This window comes from Anopheles cruzii, chromosome 3 (genome assembly GCF_943734635.1).
Source record: "Anopheles cruzii chromosome 3, idAnoCruzAS_RS32_06, whole genome shotgun sequence".
Classification (NCBI taxonomy): Eukaryota; Metazoa; Arthropoda; class Insecta; order Diptera; family Culicidae; genus Anopheles; species Anopheles cruzii.
Window position 1 is genome coordinate 50137513 of NC_069145.1, and position 14105 is coordinate 50151617.

A 14105-nucleotide genomic window follows, 5' to 3' on the forward strand; every position below is an offset into this window, starting at 1 on the left:
TTGTCCAAAATTGCACAGATGGAAATTAGAACCATCATGTTTTTTGGTGTAAATAGGATGGCACCCAAACATCGAGCTTCTTTCTAAATCCAGCTTTGCGCAAATGGCTTAAAACTATTTGATAGTTAATCTCAGCTCCTGACCGATGCTCTGACTACTAACATGCCGATTAACTTTGTTTATTTCTATGATTGTATCGACATTTTCGATGACGTATCTGCCTAGGCTTTAACATAAAAAATAACTGAATATGATCACCGAAGCCAAAATTTAACGTCGCTAGCTGTTAGAGCATCGGCACCATGAACACCATGCAAAATTTCAGCGGCCTAGCTTAAAATTTCGCCTTTATCGAACAAAAATTGTAAAATATAGCCAATTTTTTCTTTGGTGACTTCCATTGTTTACACCCTATAACTCACAAACGAATGGAACAAACAATAAACAGTGAAAGCATCTTTTTAAGTGTGAAGTATCAGCTTTAAAACAAGCCTAAATTTAAAACTGTACGATCGATACTTCACGAGATATCGATCACTTAAGTCATCTACCGAGAAAATAATGGATTACTTTTTCCCCAGCCTGATATATTAGAGGCGTAGGCGATATTTGACTTTAATATGATATTTGCAATCGTGCAAAAATGCACTTTACTTTGTCTTCTCGGGCAGTGTGGTTTTTATTGTGTTTTTTTAGAGAGACGAACTCTATTTTCGAGTTGTGTACTGTGTAATTTTAAGATATTTTTAAATTTAGGATATTGTTATCAATAAATTTGAAGATTTTAGGCTTTTTATTGATCTTCAACATTGGAATCATTACCCTTCAGCCCTTGTTTCCTTCGAAGAAAATCAAAAGGAATAATGAATTAATTAATAAATGACCGAATAACATTATTTCCGCAACTGAAGATTGTTTGGCGTAAGTTGGAAATTTTGCAGAAGAAAGTATATGAACTAAAAACAAAATTAGTGATCTGTCGAAGATTTTTGAATATGTCAAAATCGAACCATTACTGCTGAACCTGTTCAGGTTCAGAGGAAGTCAGGTTCTTCCTTAATAGTACAACTTATAAAAAAATACTGATGTAATGATCAATAATTCAATAAAAAATTAGCTGTATTGGGGAAAGGGAAATTTATCTTTATTGTATGTTTTAATAATTAATGTTTTCGTAAACAATCATCCAATGTGAAACAAGTGGTATGTTTGCAATAATATATAAACAAAGACCAACAATATTTATTAGTACAAACATAGCTCAAAAGTATTACTACATTAATGCATACCGAACAATCTGGAACAAATTAAAAAAATAAAGCGATACACAACACAGCAATTATGCAGATATAAGATTTGTTTTAAAGCACGAATATTTAAAAGAATATTTTTTATATTAGAATATCAATCTTTTGTTCTTGTATCTTTCGGGTACTCATTTGAAAATTCTTCTTTGGCGAAAACGAACAAGTGACTGGGGTCAACGCAGAAAACATCAACAGGGAAAAAGTGTAATAAATTGTGTGTCTGTAATCGACCCAATAAATTCATCACATGATGCCTGCTTAATATATTCGTTATTTCTAAGTCGTTGCACAACCAACGGCAGTTCTGTCAACATGAATGAGATATCAAAAGAAGATACGGAAGAAGGAAGTGCTGCAAAGAAAATGCGGCTATCAACTGGGATATACATCTAGGAACGCTTAGGTGTATAGGAAAAAATGGTGAAGCAAAAGAGAACGCCAACTAATGTTTTCATCACATAAGCCTTGAGGCTGGTTTAATGTTTACTGGGGTAAATAGCAGCATTGCCACAGGTTCGCCTATCGCTTATGTACTTAAACGATCAGCGCTTGTTCAGCCAACCACTGCGCTGTGCCGTACCAGGGCTACTGTTTGACACGTTTTTATACGTGTTTTTGATTATACGAAATATCGCATCGAAATCGATTTGAGTTGCATTTCTTGGAAAAATGGCTGAAACATCATGTAACGTCCGTTTATACTATTACTGGCTGTCCGTGAGCAATGGAAGCAATGCTGTGTTTGTTGTATATCCTTTTCTAACACTTACACACGGCTGGACAAAACTAGGTAATTTTGAAGTATTTAGAGGTTGTGAGTAGGAATTTTGCTTCGGCCCGAAGTTTTGTTTGAAATACGTTCCCCACGTAGAAGGAGTGTCTAGTCATAGTGTTGTTGGAAACCATCCTCTTGGTTTCCATCCTCTAATTTATTAAACTAAAACGTTCTAGATTTTACGAATTTGATGATCATTGCATGATTTCTCTCTTAGCATCCCTATAACTTTGTTGGTGTCAACTTGCTGGATACGTTAGGGAATCCGACTACCAACACACTTCCACTTCCCCATTTTTTACATATTAATACGCATTGACATATAAATAAACATCGACTACACTTAGCCCCAGCAAGACGAGCCGATGCTTATGCACGGCAATTTGGTGGTTTTTAATGTAAACCTATTAACGCCAGTTTTTAGATCTGTTAAGTGGCACAGACGTGCGTTGTTCATCTCATTCGCCGGTATGCATTACATTTGTTGATAGTCGTAGATTTTCATCGAAGCGAGCCTCAATCGAGCCCAAACGAGGGTAGCTACTGACGAGACGTATGAGCATTGATAGCTCAATCATAGTGTTGAATTTTAAATAATAATATGCCGTGTTGGACACATGGAGTGTCAAATTCTTTTATTGTTGTTAGTCGATGTTGTATTTTTCAAAAATCGTGTCACGAATTGTTAATAGTTTTAAGTAACTCAGCATTCATATAATACTTAGTATAGCGAAACTCGAAAGTTCGTTGGTCGTTGAAAAATAATAAAGGATGAATAAAGGATTCAAGTAAAGTTATGATAAAAGGACAAATTAAAATTGTGGTAATATATGTGGTAATTACAATATTACCACATGTGGTAATAGCTCTGCATCAAAAGACCGCTTTTATTTATAATAAAAAAGATAAAAGTAGGTCTTATTGTACCGCATGAAATGTAGACAGAAGTGCCGTCGGCGTTACGTTAGATTGCTGGTTTCGCTACTATTCCACGAAATATGCATAAAGAAAAAGATTGTGAAATCGATTATTATACTAAAAACTAAATCTTAAAAGATAAATGCGAACGTTTTTGGTGTGTGTGGCTGATATTGAATGTAGTTCCATTAACTATAATTTCAGGTATCTAAACTCAGGTTCGCTAGAGAAGCACCGACCAATAAGTGGATGTGGTATCATGAGTTGTTTGTTTTGCAACAACGACCGGAAAAAAAGGAACAGAAAAAAGCCAAACGGAGCGAACTAATTTATCCAACTCAAAAGTAAGTGAAGTGAAGGGTGTGAATTGTTTACTTAGTAATAAATGGCGCTGATGCCTCCTGCTGCTAAATCGTTGATCCTTTCCAATCATCAACCCTTCAATTGCTAACAGGTTGCCGAATCGAGAAGGAACGAGACGACGATTTCGGCGGAAAGGAAATCGTCCTGTTCAACCCTCGTTCAATCCTCGTGATGTATTGTAAGCATGGTATAAAAGGGAGAAGTTTTCAGATTCCTGATGGGGATGTGAAAATATGGAAAATATCAATTCATGTGCCTTAATTAAAAAAAAAGCCAATAAACGCCACAATTTCTTTACCAATTTTACCAAGTTTAGTTTTTAATAAGAATATGATCCGAATTTCTAGAAAAGTTTTTTTAGCAAGTGTAAGTATTACTATGTTTGTATTGTAATTTGTAATTTGTATTACCATGTTTGTTATTAGTAACAATTAGTTTACAATTCAAACATTCCATTTCAACTTCCAACATTCGATTTATTAAAACACCGTACTGTTTTAGTTCTGCGGGACAGATAGGTGTGTGTTGGATTTACTCGACACTAGCCGGCGGGCAAAATTGAACTAAGTTAATCCGGTGCAAATCTCATAGGGAAACCTTACAGTAATCCTTTTGTTTTCCGCTTTCGAATTGGGGCATTAGCGCTTTCGGATTGGGAAATATTGAAATGCAGATTTATGTATTAAAATATAATTTGGATTCCCTTGTTTATTCCAGTATTTTTTCCATTCTTTCCAACCATTGCCTACACAATAAATTTAATACTACAGACACATATTTGGCCATTGCCATATTATCTTTACACGCCGTACACTGTCTGCATTCATGTTTTCACAGATTGAAGTTCTTTAACGTAAATAAATAAATTTAATAATTAATTTCGACTACACTATTTAACCATCAGCAGTTCGCGACCACGGCAATTAGGCCACGAGCGAGGAAGAAAGATAGAGAGAGAGAGCGAGAGAAAGAGAGAGAGACACCTTTTTCTGTTACTTCCTCCGACCTGCACATTTGATGCAAACGCGCACAAGCTACACTTCCTACATGCACAGCAGGAAGACATTGGTTATGCATTTTTGGTGCTTTAGTTGTTTCATCAAATTATTATGCTTCTGATTTATAGGGTTTAAATAGTTTGGGTTTCTCGGGCGTCACGGGTAGCAAGGTAGTCTGGCACGACTTGGGTGACGACTCATTGACGGATGCGGCAGCGGCGAGCAAAAGCCCTTTTGTCGAACCGTTCAACGACTTGATCGGGCTGGCACTGGAATTGCTGGAGTTTGAGGTCAAAGTGGACGTATCGAGTTTCGACCGATCGGAAACAGGGCTGAGGGAAAGAACCGATTGCGGCGAGGCGACAGGACTTGCGTGAGAGGTTTCCAGCGGTGGTGTATGGGTTTTTGGGATACCGTGTGGTGGTCCATTGTAGGGAGACGGCAATGCGGTTCCCAGCATGCTAACGCCGGGATACGGTCCAGGGTTCGCTACGTTGGCTGAGTGCGGTGCAACAGGCGCACGCTGAGGAATGGCGTACGGAGTGTACCGCGGATATCCGTAAGTGAAGGCATGCGTGCTCGATGGCATTCCCGGGGCACCAGGCACTGGAGGTGGAAGAACCGTCATCTGGGTCAGCATCGCCGGAGCCGGTGGATATCCATAAGGCATACCGACCGAGTTGGCTGCTGCCTGCAGAATCGACGCAGCAAAAGCAGGATCAGAGTAAACCGCTGCGTAGGGCCAAGCGACTGCTATCCTTTGGCGCTTGTCCTTCATGCGACGATTTTGAAACCACACCTGAGCATTGGAGAAAAAAAAGAAATAAAAATGTTTCCTTGTTAATACATGGTTGTGAGCAATACTAGCGAAACACACCCATTGTGGAATCGATTCATAGAATTAGTAACTCAAACCGTAGGATTTTAAGCAAACCACACATCACACAGCAAACCTATTAGGGTGTGATTTACAGAAAGTGCACTATTAAAGCCTGAAGTGAGTTGAAGTGATGGACATGCTGGAAGTGAAACGAAGAAAAAGCAAAACAGAGAAAAAATCGCTTCATCAGACACTTAGCACCTCCCATGCAAAGCTTCTGGCATAACCTTAATCTTTCTTCATGGCCTTTCTTCTTCTGAGCCGATTCACACTACAACTTATTTTCACAGCAATTGGTGTGTGAAAAATTATGTCATAAAAATGCCTTAACCGAATTCGAAGCTAACGAAACAACTACGAAAGAGAATCATGAACGGTAGCAGAGACAACACGACATTTTTCCTCTTATACCGTACCGGCTTCTGAATCAATCGGTAGTCACAGGAATGTTGCGGGTCATAAAATCGCATCAGCAGAAAGCAATGTTCATACACGCGTAAAAGGAACAGCGAGAAGTGAGAAGTATGCTATTACGACCGAGTAGCCAGTTGTGATGATCATCGGAATCGGGGAAAAAAATCTGGCTATGGTAACATCGCTCAACGGTTTTTATAGACTTTTGTGTCAAATAGGCCGACAAAGGGTAGCGATTTAACGAAATGCCGTTGAAGATGCCGGTATCGGTCAACACACAAAGGCAGGTGATAATTATATTAATTTTATAGTAGTTATATACGATAATTGCTTAAAACGAAGCAACTAATGCATCTTGGTCTTGGGGCCGGGTTTCTTTGCCAAGCCGCACGAACCGCAAGTGGTAGCCCTGCTTTCCTCTTGGCAACGCTGAGACGAAGCGGCGCGCGATACAGAGAAAAGGGGTGACGGAAAAGAAAACAGACAGCAACATAGCTACTAACCTTAATCGTAGACTCGGGCAGGCTAAGTTGAGCGGCTAGTTCACAGCGACGCGGTCGCGAGACATAGTTCTCTTTGTAGAACTCTTTTTCCAGCCGCGCCAACTGATCACGTGTGAACGCTGTGCGGTAGCGCCGGACAGATGGATCCAACGGTGGTTGTTGTTGGCTGCCGCCATGGTCCGACGATGGTGGGCTGGTGCAGTCTGTAAGTGGAGGTTCCCGTTCAGGACATCGAAAAGAGGCAAATATTTAATAATTGGTGTTGTATTGGTACGGCATACAGATTGCACCGAAGCCGACAGCAGACAAGGGTGACAAGCATGACAACACGGATGAAAAACAGATGACGAGAATCGCAACCGACCGGAACTTCATCGAAGTGCAACCAATTTGCCGACAAAAGCCATTCGGCAGTTGTTGCCGCACTCATCGGTTCAAGTGGCTTATCCTGCTCAATGCCTTCGGCCTTTTGAGTTCATATACGTCTTTAAAAGTGGAGTCATTTTTGTTAACACATGCGTGAGGCCAAACATTCCAACGTCCGGCAGTTGGTACAACAAGACTGCGGCGGTATTTCCGTTTTGTCGAGTTGTACCGTTTAGCAACTTTAGCCACTTAGCTTCCACTTCGTGCGAAGCGGACGTTCTTGAGTGAATTCCGGTTCTAGACGCCGCAGTGATGGGGCTGTGCAGCTTGAAGTAGTTTTCCCAAGATTCGCTTTTACAGGAGTTATAGACTCCGGATATATGTTTATCTATATACTTGTACAACTATATCGTTGTTGATTTCTGTTACCTACCACTTAGAGGCGATAATGGAGGAGAGGATTTCGTATTATATTGATGAGCCGCCATTAGATCCACCGCCAGTGTGCTGTTAGTGTCGCGATGCTGCAGTGCATGCGCATCGATGCTATAGTTACGGAATCCTTGCATTCTGAATGTTTTTGTTTCACGCGATTATTTTCTTAAATTCACTTTCACTGTACTCATCAGTTTCTGTTTCCGATAGCGGAGAGATACGCCGTTTTTTCACGTGTGTCAATAGTATTCGACTATTCAACTGCACTAAGTGATTTCTCTTTTACACTTTTTAACACCTTTGGTTGTGCGATCACATGTGATTATGTGCGAGCACTAGTGTAGTGAACTGTTGGTTCATCACGAAACACGAACACCTTGAAGCGAGCGCACCGTTACGAAAAAAATCGAAGTGAAATTTCAATTTATTGTGGTCGAGCAAACTCGCTACGATCTCGACACACGGTAGCTGTCGTATGTTAAGATGTAGCCGCAGCTCTTGGCAACAGCCTCTGATTTCAACACGTTAGTGACTGACTTGAACTCTGAAAAAGCGACAGATTTTATATGAAGGACTCGTAATGGAGGCGGTTCTTTGACCAAACATAGGGCGTCACCCCAGCGTTTAGATATGCCATGAGTATATGCGCCAAAACGAGACAACCATATTGTCCTAATAGCGAGAAACACACACAAAGCGAACATGACGAAAGGATCTCCGTTTGGAGCCCGCATAAAGGGTATTGGCTGAAGCAATAGGTTTTCGGTACTCTTTGTTAAAGTAAGCGTCCTATGTAGGTACACAGTCCTTACAGAAGAGATAATGGTAGAGTAACCGAGAATTAAAAATTCGTCAAAGCTATTCTCTAAACAACTGACGGGTTTCGCCGAAATATACGCCTTCGTTCGGATCTTTTTGTGTCAAAACATTCAGAGTGGCAACAGTCGGTAGAAAGAGAACAACATAGTAGCGAAGGTCCGTGGAGAAAATAAACGATGGCGACCGTTAACGAGATCCGGCGCACACCGTCTGTTCGTCGCTGTACATGCGGTAGGGGGAGAAGATTGGAGCGTTTTGCTTGCCGCAAGGATTATTATCCTTTTGTGATTATTAGTGTATGATATGATATAACGTTCGACATCAGCGCCATTTCCCTTGCTCCTACGTGGTTGGCGCGAAGAAAGATTCGACGGAACTTTATGATACTTAACAGAAGCAGGCAGGAAGACTTGTTTAAGTTTCGAACCTCGTACGGGGTGCGCCATACTGTAAATGTACCCCGAAATAAGGCGAAGTTGTGTAGGAAAATTAAACAATGTCCTATTTCGAGACTAATAACGGACCAGTAATACTGTTGTTGTTTTTATTAAAAAATATTTCAAATATCCTATAGCGGCTTGCAGGATAACATAATCCTGTTGGTAACTTTTTTATAGGACATTATCGCTTCAATGCTCAAATAATTTGATTCCTTTGCCAAATTAATAACACCGCTCAGAACGAAAATAAGACATAATAAAACAACACCACGTAAAAGAGAAAGTTTACTGGAAGCGTGGCAGCACCTCGAACAATTTGACTATATAGGACCGCTTGTATACATAGACCTCGATAAATATTCCTAGTGTACATAAACAAAACTGGGAGTGGGAGTCAAGGCAGACCATGTTAAATACAGATAACGAACGGTAAACGCGTACATAAGCATAACACCAGGACGAACATCATGTAGTAAATGCAATCGCTATTCTCGAGAGGGCTGACAATTTTCTTGCAGAGGTTGTTCCAATTTGGATGAAAATGTTTGCTTTCCTTAAAACTGCTTCCCCAGGACCGGTGCCAGGGGTTCAAATGGGTGGTAAAGTGCTTAGCAATAGTGTGTTTCTTCTTTCCATACCATGCAATGTTACGTGGCTCTCTTGTGCCGATTTTTGCTAGGCGCTTCTTCGTTGTATATGCTAGACGGACTAGCAAATATGCTTCCGGCTGTCGGACGAACGGGCGCTCTGTAAAATATGCTCAAAATTTATGTTTACGGGTAAGTTTTCGAGCATGGTTGATTATAGCGTTTATGCGCTATATAATCGAAGATTATTACGAAACAAAATTGATATCATAACGGCAGCTCTAGTCGCTCCGCCAGCCAATGATCGCCTAATCAAGATGCAGAATTCGCATCCTTTGCAATTCCAATGCACCTTAAACAGGGTAGCGATGTTCCTTTCAAATCCAAGTGACTAGGATTTTGCCCGTACCAAGAATAAATCGTGCAAAACAAATACCATAAATGTCGGCATAATAATTAGTGGGTAGAAAATGTAGAAACTGTTGTCCGCCTACCCATAACCATAATTTAGACATAACTAAAACCATATAAAGGGTAGCCTTTCGAGATACCTGCGACGAAAAGAGAGATGTAAGAAAAACAAATATATGATATAGTGTTCTCCACCCCCTAGACTTACCTCAGTTGCTTTCGATTATCGCCTAACAATAGCTTAAACAAATATAAAAGTTCATTGGCCAACGCCTTCAATTAGTCGCGAGATAGTTTTGCTTTCGTGGAATCGATGCTGTACCTGTTTAGTACCTGGAGATCCGTAAAGCATACGTAGCCATTCGAAAGGAACTACCGAACGTTGGTTAAGGTATCTTCGATAATTGGTGTCTGCTTTTGCTTTTATCATGTTAATTCAAACGAAACTAATTGATCTGAGCTGTCTAAGGTACATGGCATAACGTCTATTAATGCTATTGATTATTACTTCAATTAATTGATAAAAAACTGACTGAGTAATGCTAATCGAATTCTTTCGTTTTATGAACATAATTACTATCCGATTACTAACTAGTAAAACAAAAGTAAACGATGTATTGTGAATAACAAGCTATGAAGTTTTTGTTGTGATCTTAGAAGAACGGACAGGGCCATATTTACAAGCTATAAAGTTTTCCCTTAGAGACACACAATATGGATACATATTTTATTATTGTTTTATATCAAGCATTCATGTGAATCCATCAAATATTTAGAAAGCACAACATATCAGCATCTCGATCAAATAAATGAACTATCATAGATTAGGATTCTGTAATGGTTTCCTATTCATTGGGAATATGGGATTGTAATATTAGACGTACACTCAAACGGAATTACACTACACAGACGTACATCGACAATGAAATACAGTAAAGAGCCCCCTTGGAAGAGTATTCCTTAAACACACAGTTTCTAAAAGGTACGTAAAGTCAAGGTATGTAAAATAATAATTGTTTTGTGCTTAAGCAGGCCCCAACTGTGTCGCTTTACATAAAAGTTGGACCCGTCTAGCAGCAGTTTATCTTTTCGGCAATAATTTGCAAGCCATTTCCTCAAGCCGTAATAAATCAAGCATTGCTGAACCCAAGGAACAAAATGTTTGAACGGTTGTTGAACATACTGCGACCCAATGGAAAGAGAGCGTTATGATTATGTGGCAGCACAATTTAGGCATAAACCGGCACTGTGCTATAAATGCAGCCGGCGATGACCTTGTCGAAAAGAATGGAATGATATTTTATGTTTATACAATTTAATTAGTTCCAACCAGGCACTACCGATAAGCAACAAAATTTTCGTTAGGTCAAACTTTTCTACGAATGGCAGAGTGCTTGTGGTTCCTCGGCATGAAACACTCGTTAGTCCCTTTTTATGTGATGTTTGATCCTTTTTCTCATGCGTTTCGTTCTTTTTCGGTTCCCGTTAACTGTGTTAATACGTTTTCGTTACGGTCAATAGGTGTTTGGTCCTGTCGAACCCACATGAAAATTAAGTTATATGGCTACCGAAAGGTTGAGCAATCCACGTCAACCACAGCCAGCCGAAAGCTATGTAAAACCGAAGTTCAAGCTTAAGATAGAGAGAGCGAAAAAAGACACATGAAGACAACGAGAGCCCTGGTTCTTTTACTAGGAATTCTTAATGCGCGAAAGAAAGATTTCGTTTCGCTCCCGCATCATGGAAAAGTGGAAGCCCATTACCAGAACTATAGGTAACAATTCCCCTTGAAAATATTGCCACCCAACCAACCCGGTGCGAATCGTCACAGCGTGAGTGTATGCATTATGGCACAATAAATAAAAACAAAAGTGTGTAAACAGACAAAAACAACCAGCAGCATTAAATTCAGTGGTTGTAGAAAACAACATTAGTTAAGTTTCACCAAAGACGATTGAAATCTGTTTCATAACCAGGTGAAAATGTACATCTTTATTGATAACAATGTATTAACGTAGTATTCTTATAATAAAGTCAGCAAAACAAGCATTTTACTACGCGCTCAACTTACGTGCCTCTACGTGAATCTTTGTAATTTTGTCTGTTTCGAATAATTTAATATAATTATCGAAATTTCACTAATGTGATTAGTTGTTTTTAATGTGCTCAGTTTGGAATATATTTACGGTTTGCGATTTATTTGTGAATTGTAAATTTACTTATTCGTAAAATAATTTACATAGCACCTTAACAATTAGTTTAAAGGCAAAGCAGAGCTTTTCCTCGTTGAAAGGACTAATGAGTCCAAATTCAAAGGAAACTTTAACGTTTGTCACTCATTGCGGCTGGAGGAAATAACGTCAATATTCTTAAAATATCGAAAACTTGATTATATTTTTTGCATCCATAATGAACATAAAAAATCCATATATATAGCAAAACTTCGAGAGTTTCAATACGACCTACAAATATTAGACTTCTGATCCAGATTTCTACCTTGAAGGCTGAATTGACACTATAGATTTTTCATTTGAGTGGGTTTGATTGAGCGGGTTTGAGCTTGATCTTATTCAGCAACTTTATTATTTTATGGAAGGAGTATTTCGCGTTCTTATCGTTTTAAAACAAATATTTCTTAGTTCTTATCGGGCCTTGTTTGAGATGACGTGTTAGCATTCCGACATCGGTTTGTTTTTTAGTTTCATGTTGTTTTTTACATTTTTCTCGACTAAGTTTTGTTAGGATACTATTTTTATTTTAAAATGTCATACAATCTATAATTATAGTTAAATGCCTTCACTATGTATTGCCGAAGCTATGTTTGTCTCCCAATATTTCAATATTAAATATTGTTTTAGTTGCCTATAACTTACTTCGAACTTACTGCAACTTCTTTTGTATTAGTAGTTTCCCGAACTTAGTTTGATTCAGTTGAATCTTAAGAAGTTTAGTGTTGATTTTATACTCATATTCACCGCCCACGGCTGGAATAATCCAAAATATTTTGAGCTTTGGATTTTGCAACACACTGGGTAAACAAACGAATTAAAATAGGGAGAGAATTCTTCGCCGACCGTTGGTGGAGCAGTCGGTAGCGCTCGTCGCTCGTCGTTGACACGAAGCTGGTCATGAGTTCGATTCCAGAGAGACCCTCAACAACAAATTCAATTTGGTTGGTGAGCGGCCAACAACCTTGCCCGTAAAAACCACATTATTGCAGTAAGCAACAGAAGATTGAAATGGTATCTTTTGCAGGTCACAACCGCTCAGCGGTTGTAATTGCCAGATAACAAGAACAAAACTATTTTGAAACCTTTCATGTTTAATGCCAAAATACGTCTGCCGTCTCTACATTTGCCATTTGCTTGCTTTAATTTGCTTTAATTCCTAACTGGTTTCGTTTTTCCCTGTGCTCTCCGATCAATCTGTCAACGATAAAAACAATATCATAATTTTGAAACCGTCTTAACCTCATATTGTCGACAGAGGGCATCAATCCCACAGCATTCGGCATACTTTCAAGTACCAGTGTGACAAGGCGAAGTTTTTCGAGAGCTGCATTATTAATTTGGTGCATAATTTGGATCTGTGTAAAGAGTTAAGACATTGAAAACGCAGTCGACGGGGTACTGAGTGAAAATAAAAGCCTACAAGATGACTTCAACATCATGTAAACATCACATAGTTTATAGTGAAATTTTCAATTATGGGCCTTTGTATACAACATTTTTTTATCGCTATCTATTCCGTATCTTCTTCGGAAACAACCGCTTAGTGGTCTTATCCTGCACAAGAGACAATGTTAATATCTGATGCTTTCTGTAACGGTTTGATTTTACGGGCGGTGTTGTTGGCTCCACGCCAAACCCCCGTCGCCGGTATCGAGAATCGAAACCATGGTCGGTCCTCAACAACCGGTCCCGGGATTCGAGCCCGGCCAGCTGCGTAATTTTCTAACACGTCGGTCAGAAAATCTCGGTTTTCTAACCAACAGCAAAGAAAGAAAGAAGCCTCCTTCGTTAAGCTGAGCGGAGCAGCAGAAGCAGCGGAGCGGAGCATTTAAGTTTTATATACTTATAATATTTAATTCTTTCTATTTTGATGGTTGTCATAGCGACCTGATTAATCTCAGAGAATCCACAATATTTTAGTTTAACTTTTTTCCAGAAGATGGATTATTCACGGTTTTTTAGCCGTGTTTCTCACCATAAAAAGGAGCAAAACTTGGCTATACTTTCGAACACCAAATTGCAGCAAATAAGGCGCAATATTTTGGATTTTATCTAGTTAATTTTTTTTATAAATAAAATCTAGTATCTTAACGATTCTTTAATAGGCTTTTAGGGGGTTTTAGACATTTTTAGACTTTCGACTTAGATTTCCGACGACCGACATATAATTTGCCATGGGAAAAACATTGATTTTACAAATTCAGACCACAAACTTTCAAGGATTGGCCTTGTGATTTGTTAATGGTCATAGCAAATGTAAGACGGATCGGAAATTGAAGTCTTTTAAACTGAAACGGCATATCGGTTGGGCTCATCGGGATCCTCAGAATAATAACTTCCTCGCCTTCAAATTGTGCGGTGGTATGCCAGACACTCCCAAGGGATTAAAAAATGTAATTGGATAGTTGGTGGCTTCATCTCCGAGGTATTCTTAGCCGCTAAAATTGCTCGCTCACTCAACCATTCATTATTTTTGTAGTTCGAACCAGTCCAGTCTACTATTGAGAACATATGCGCATTGGTAAACGTAGGAGTATCTGAGAAGACACCAAGTAAATTAACAGAATTAAAACAATTTAATCAACAATAATAACTGAGAAATATACAACAGCATGTCGAGAGCCTTAGCAACGTGGTACCAATGGTGACCGAAAGTCA

At 39.1% G+C, this 14105-nt stretch overlaps 1 protein-coding gene across 1 annotated transcript; it reads right to left on the bottom strand.

Annotated features, from left to right (window-relative positions):
- Positions 1 to 4470: 4470 nt before the first annotated feature.
- LOC128272820 (segmentation protein even-skipped) lies at positions 4471 to 7093 on the bottom strand. The gene is made up of 3 exons (XM_053010701.1): positions 6958 to 7093; positions 6159 to 6361; positions 4471 to 5160 (listed from the first exon to the last, which is right to left on the bottom strand). Exons 1-3 carry the CDS (start codon positions 7091 to 7093, stop codon positions 4471 to 4473), a joined length of 1029 nt encoding a protein of 342 aa, XP_052866661.1.
- Positions 7094 to 14105: the final 7012 nt, after the last annotated feature.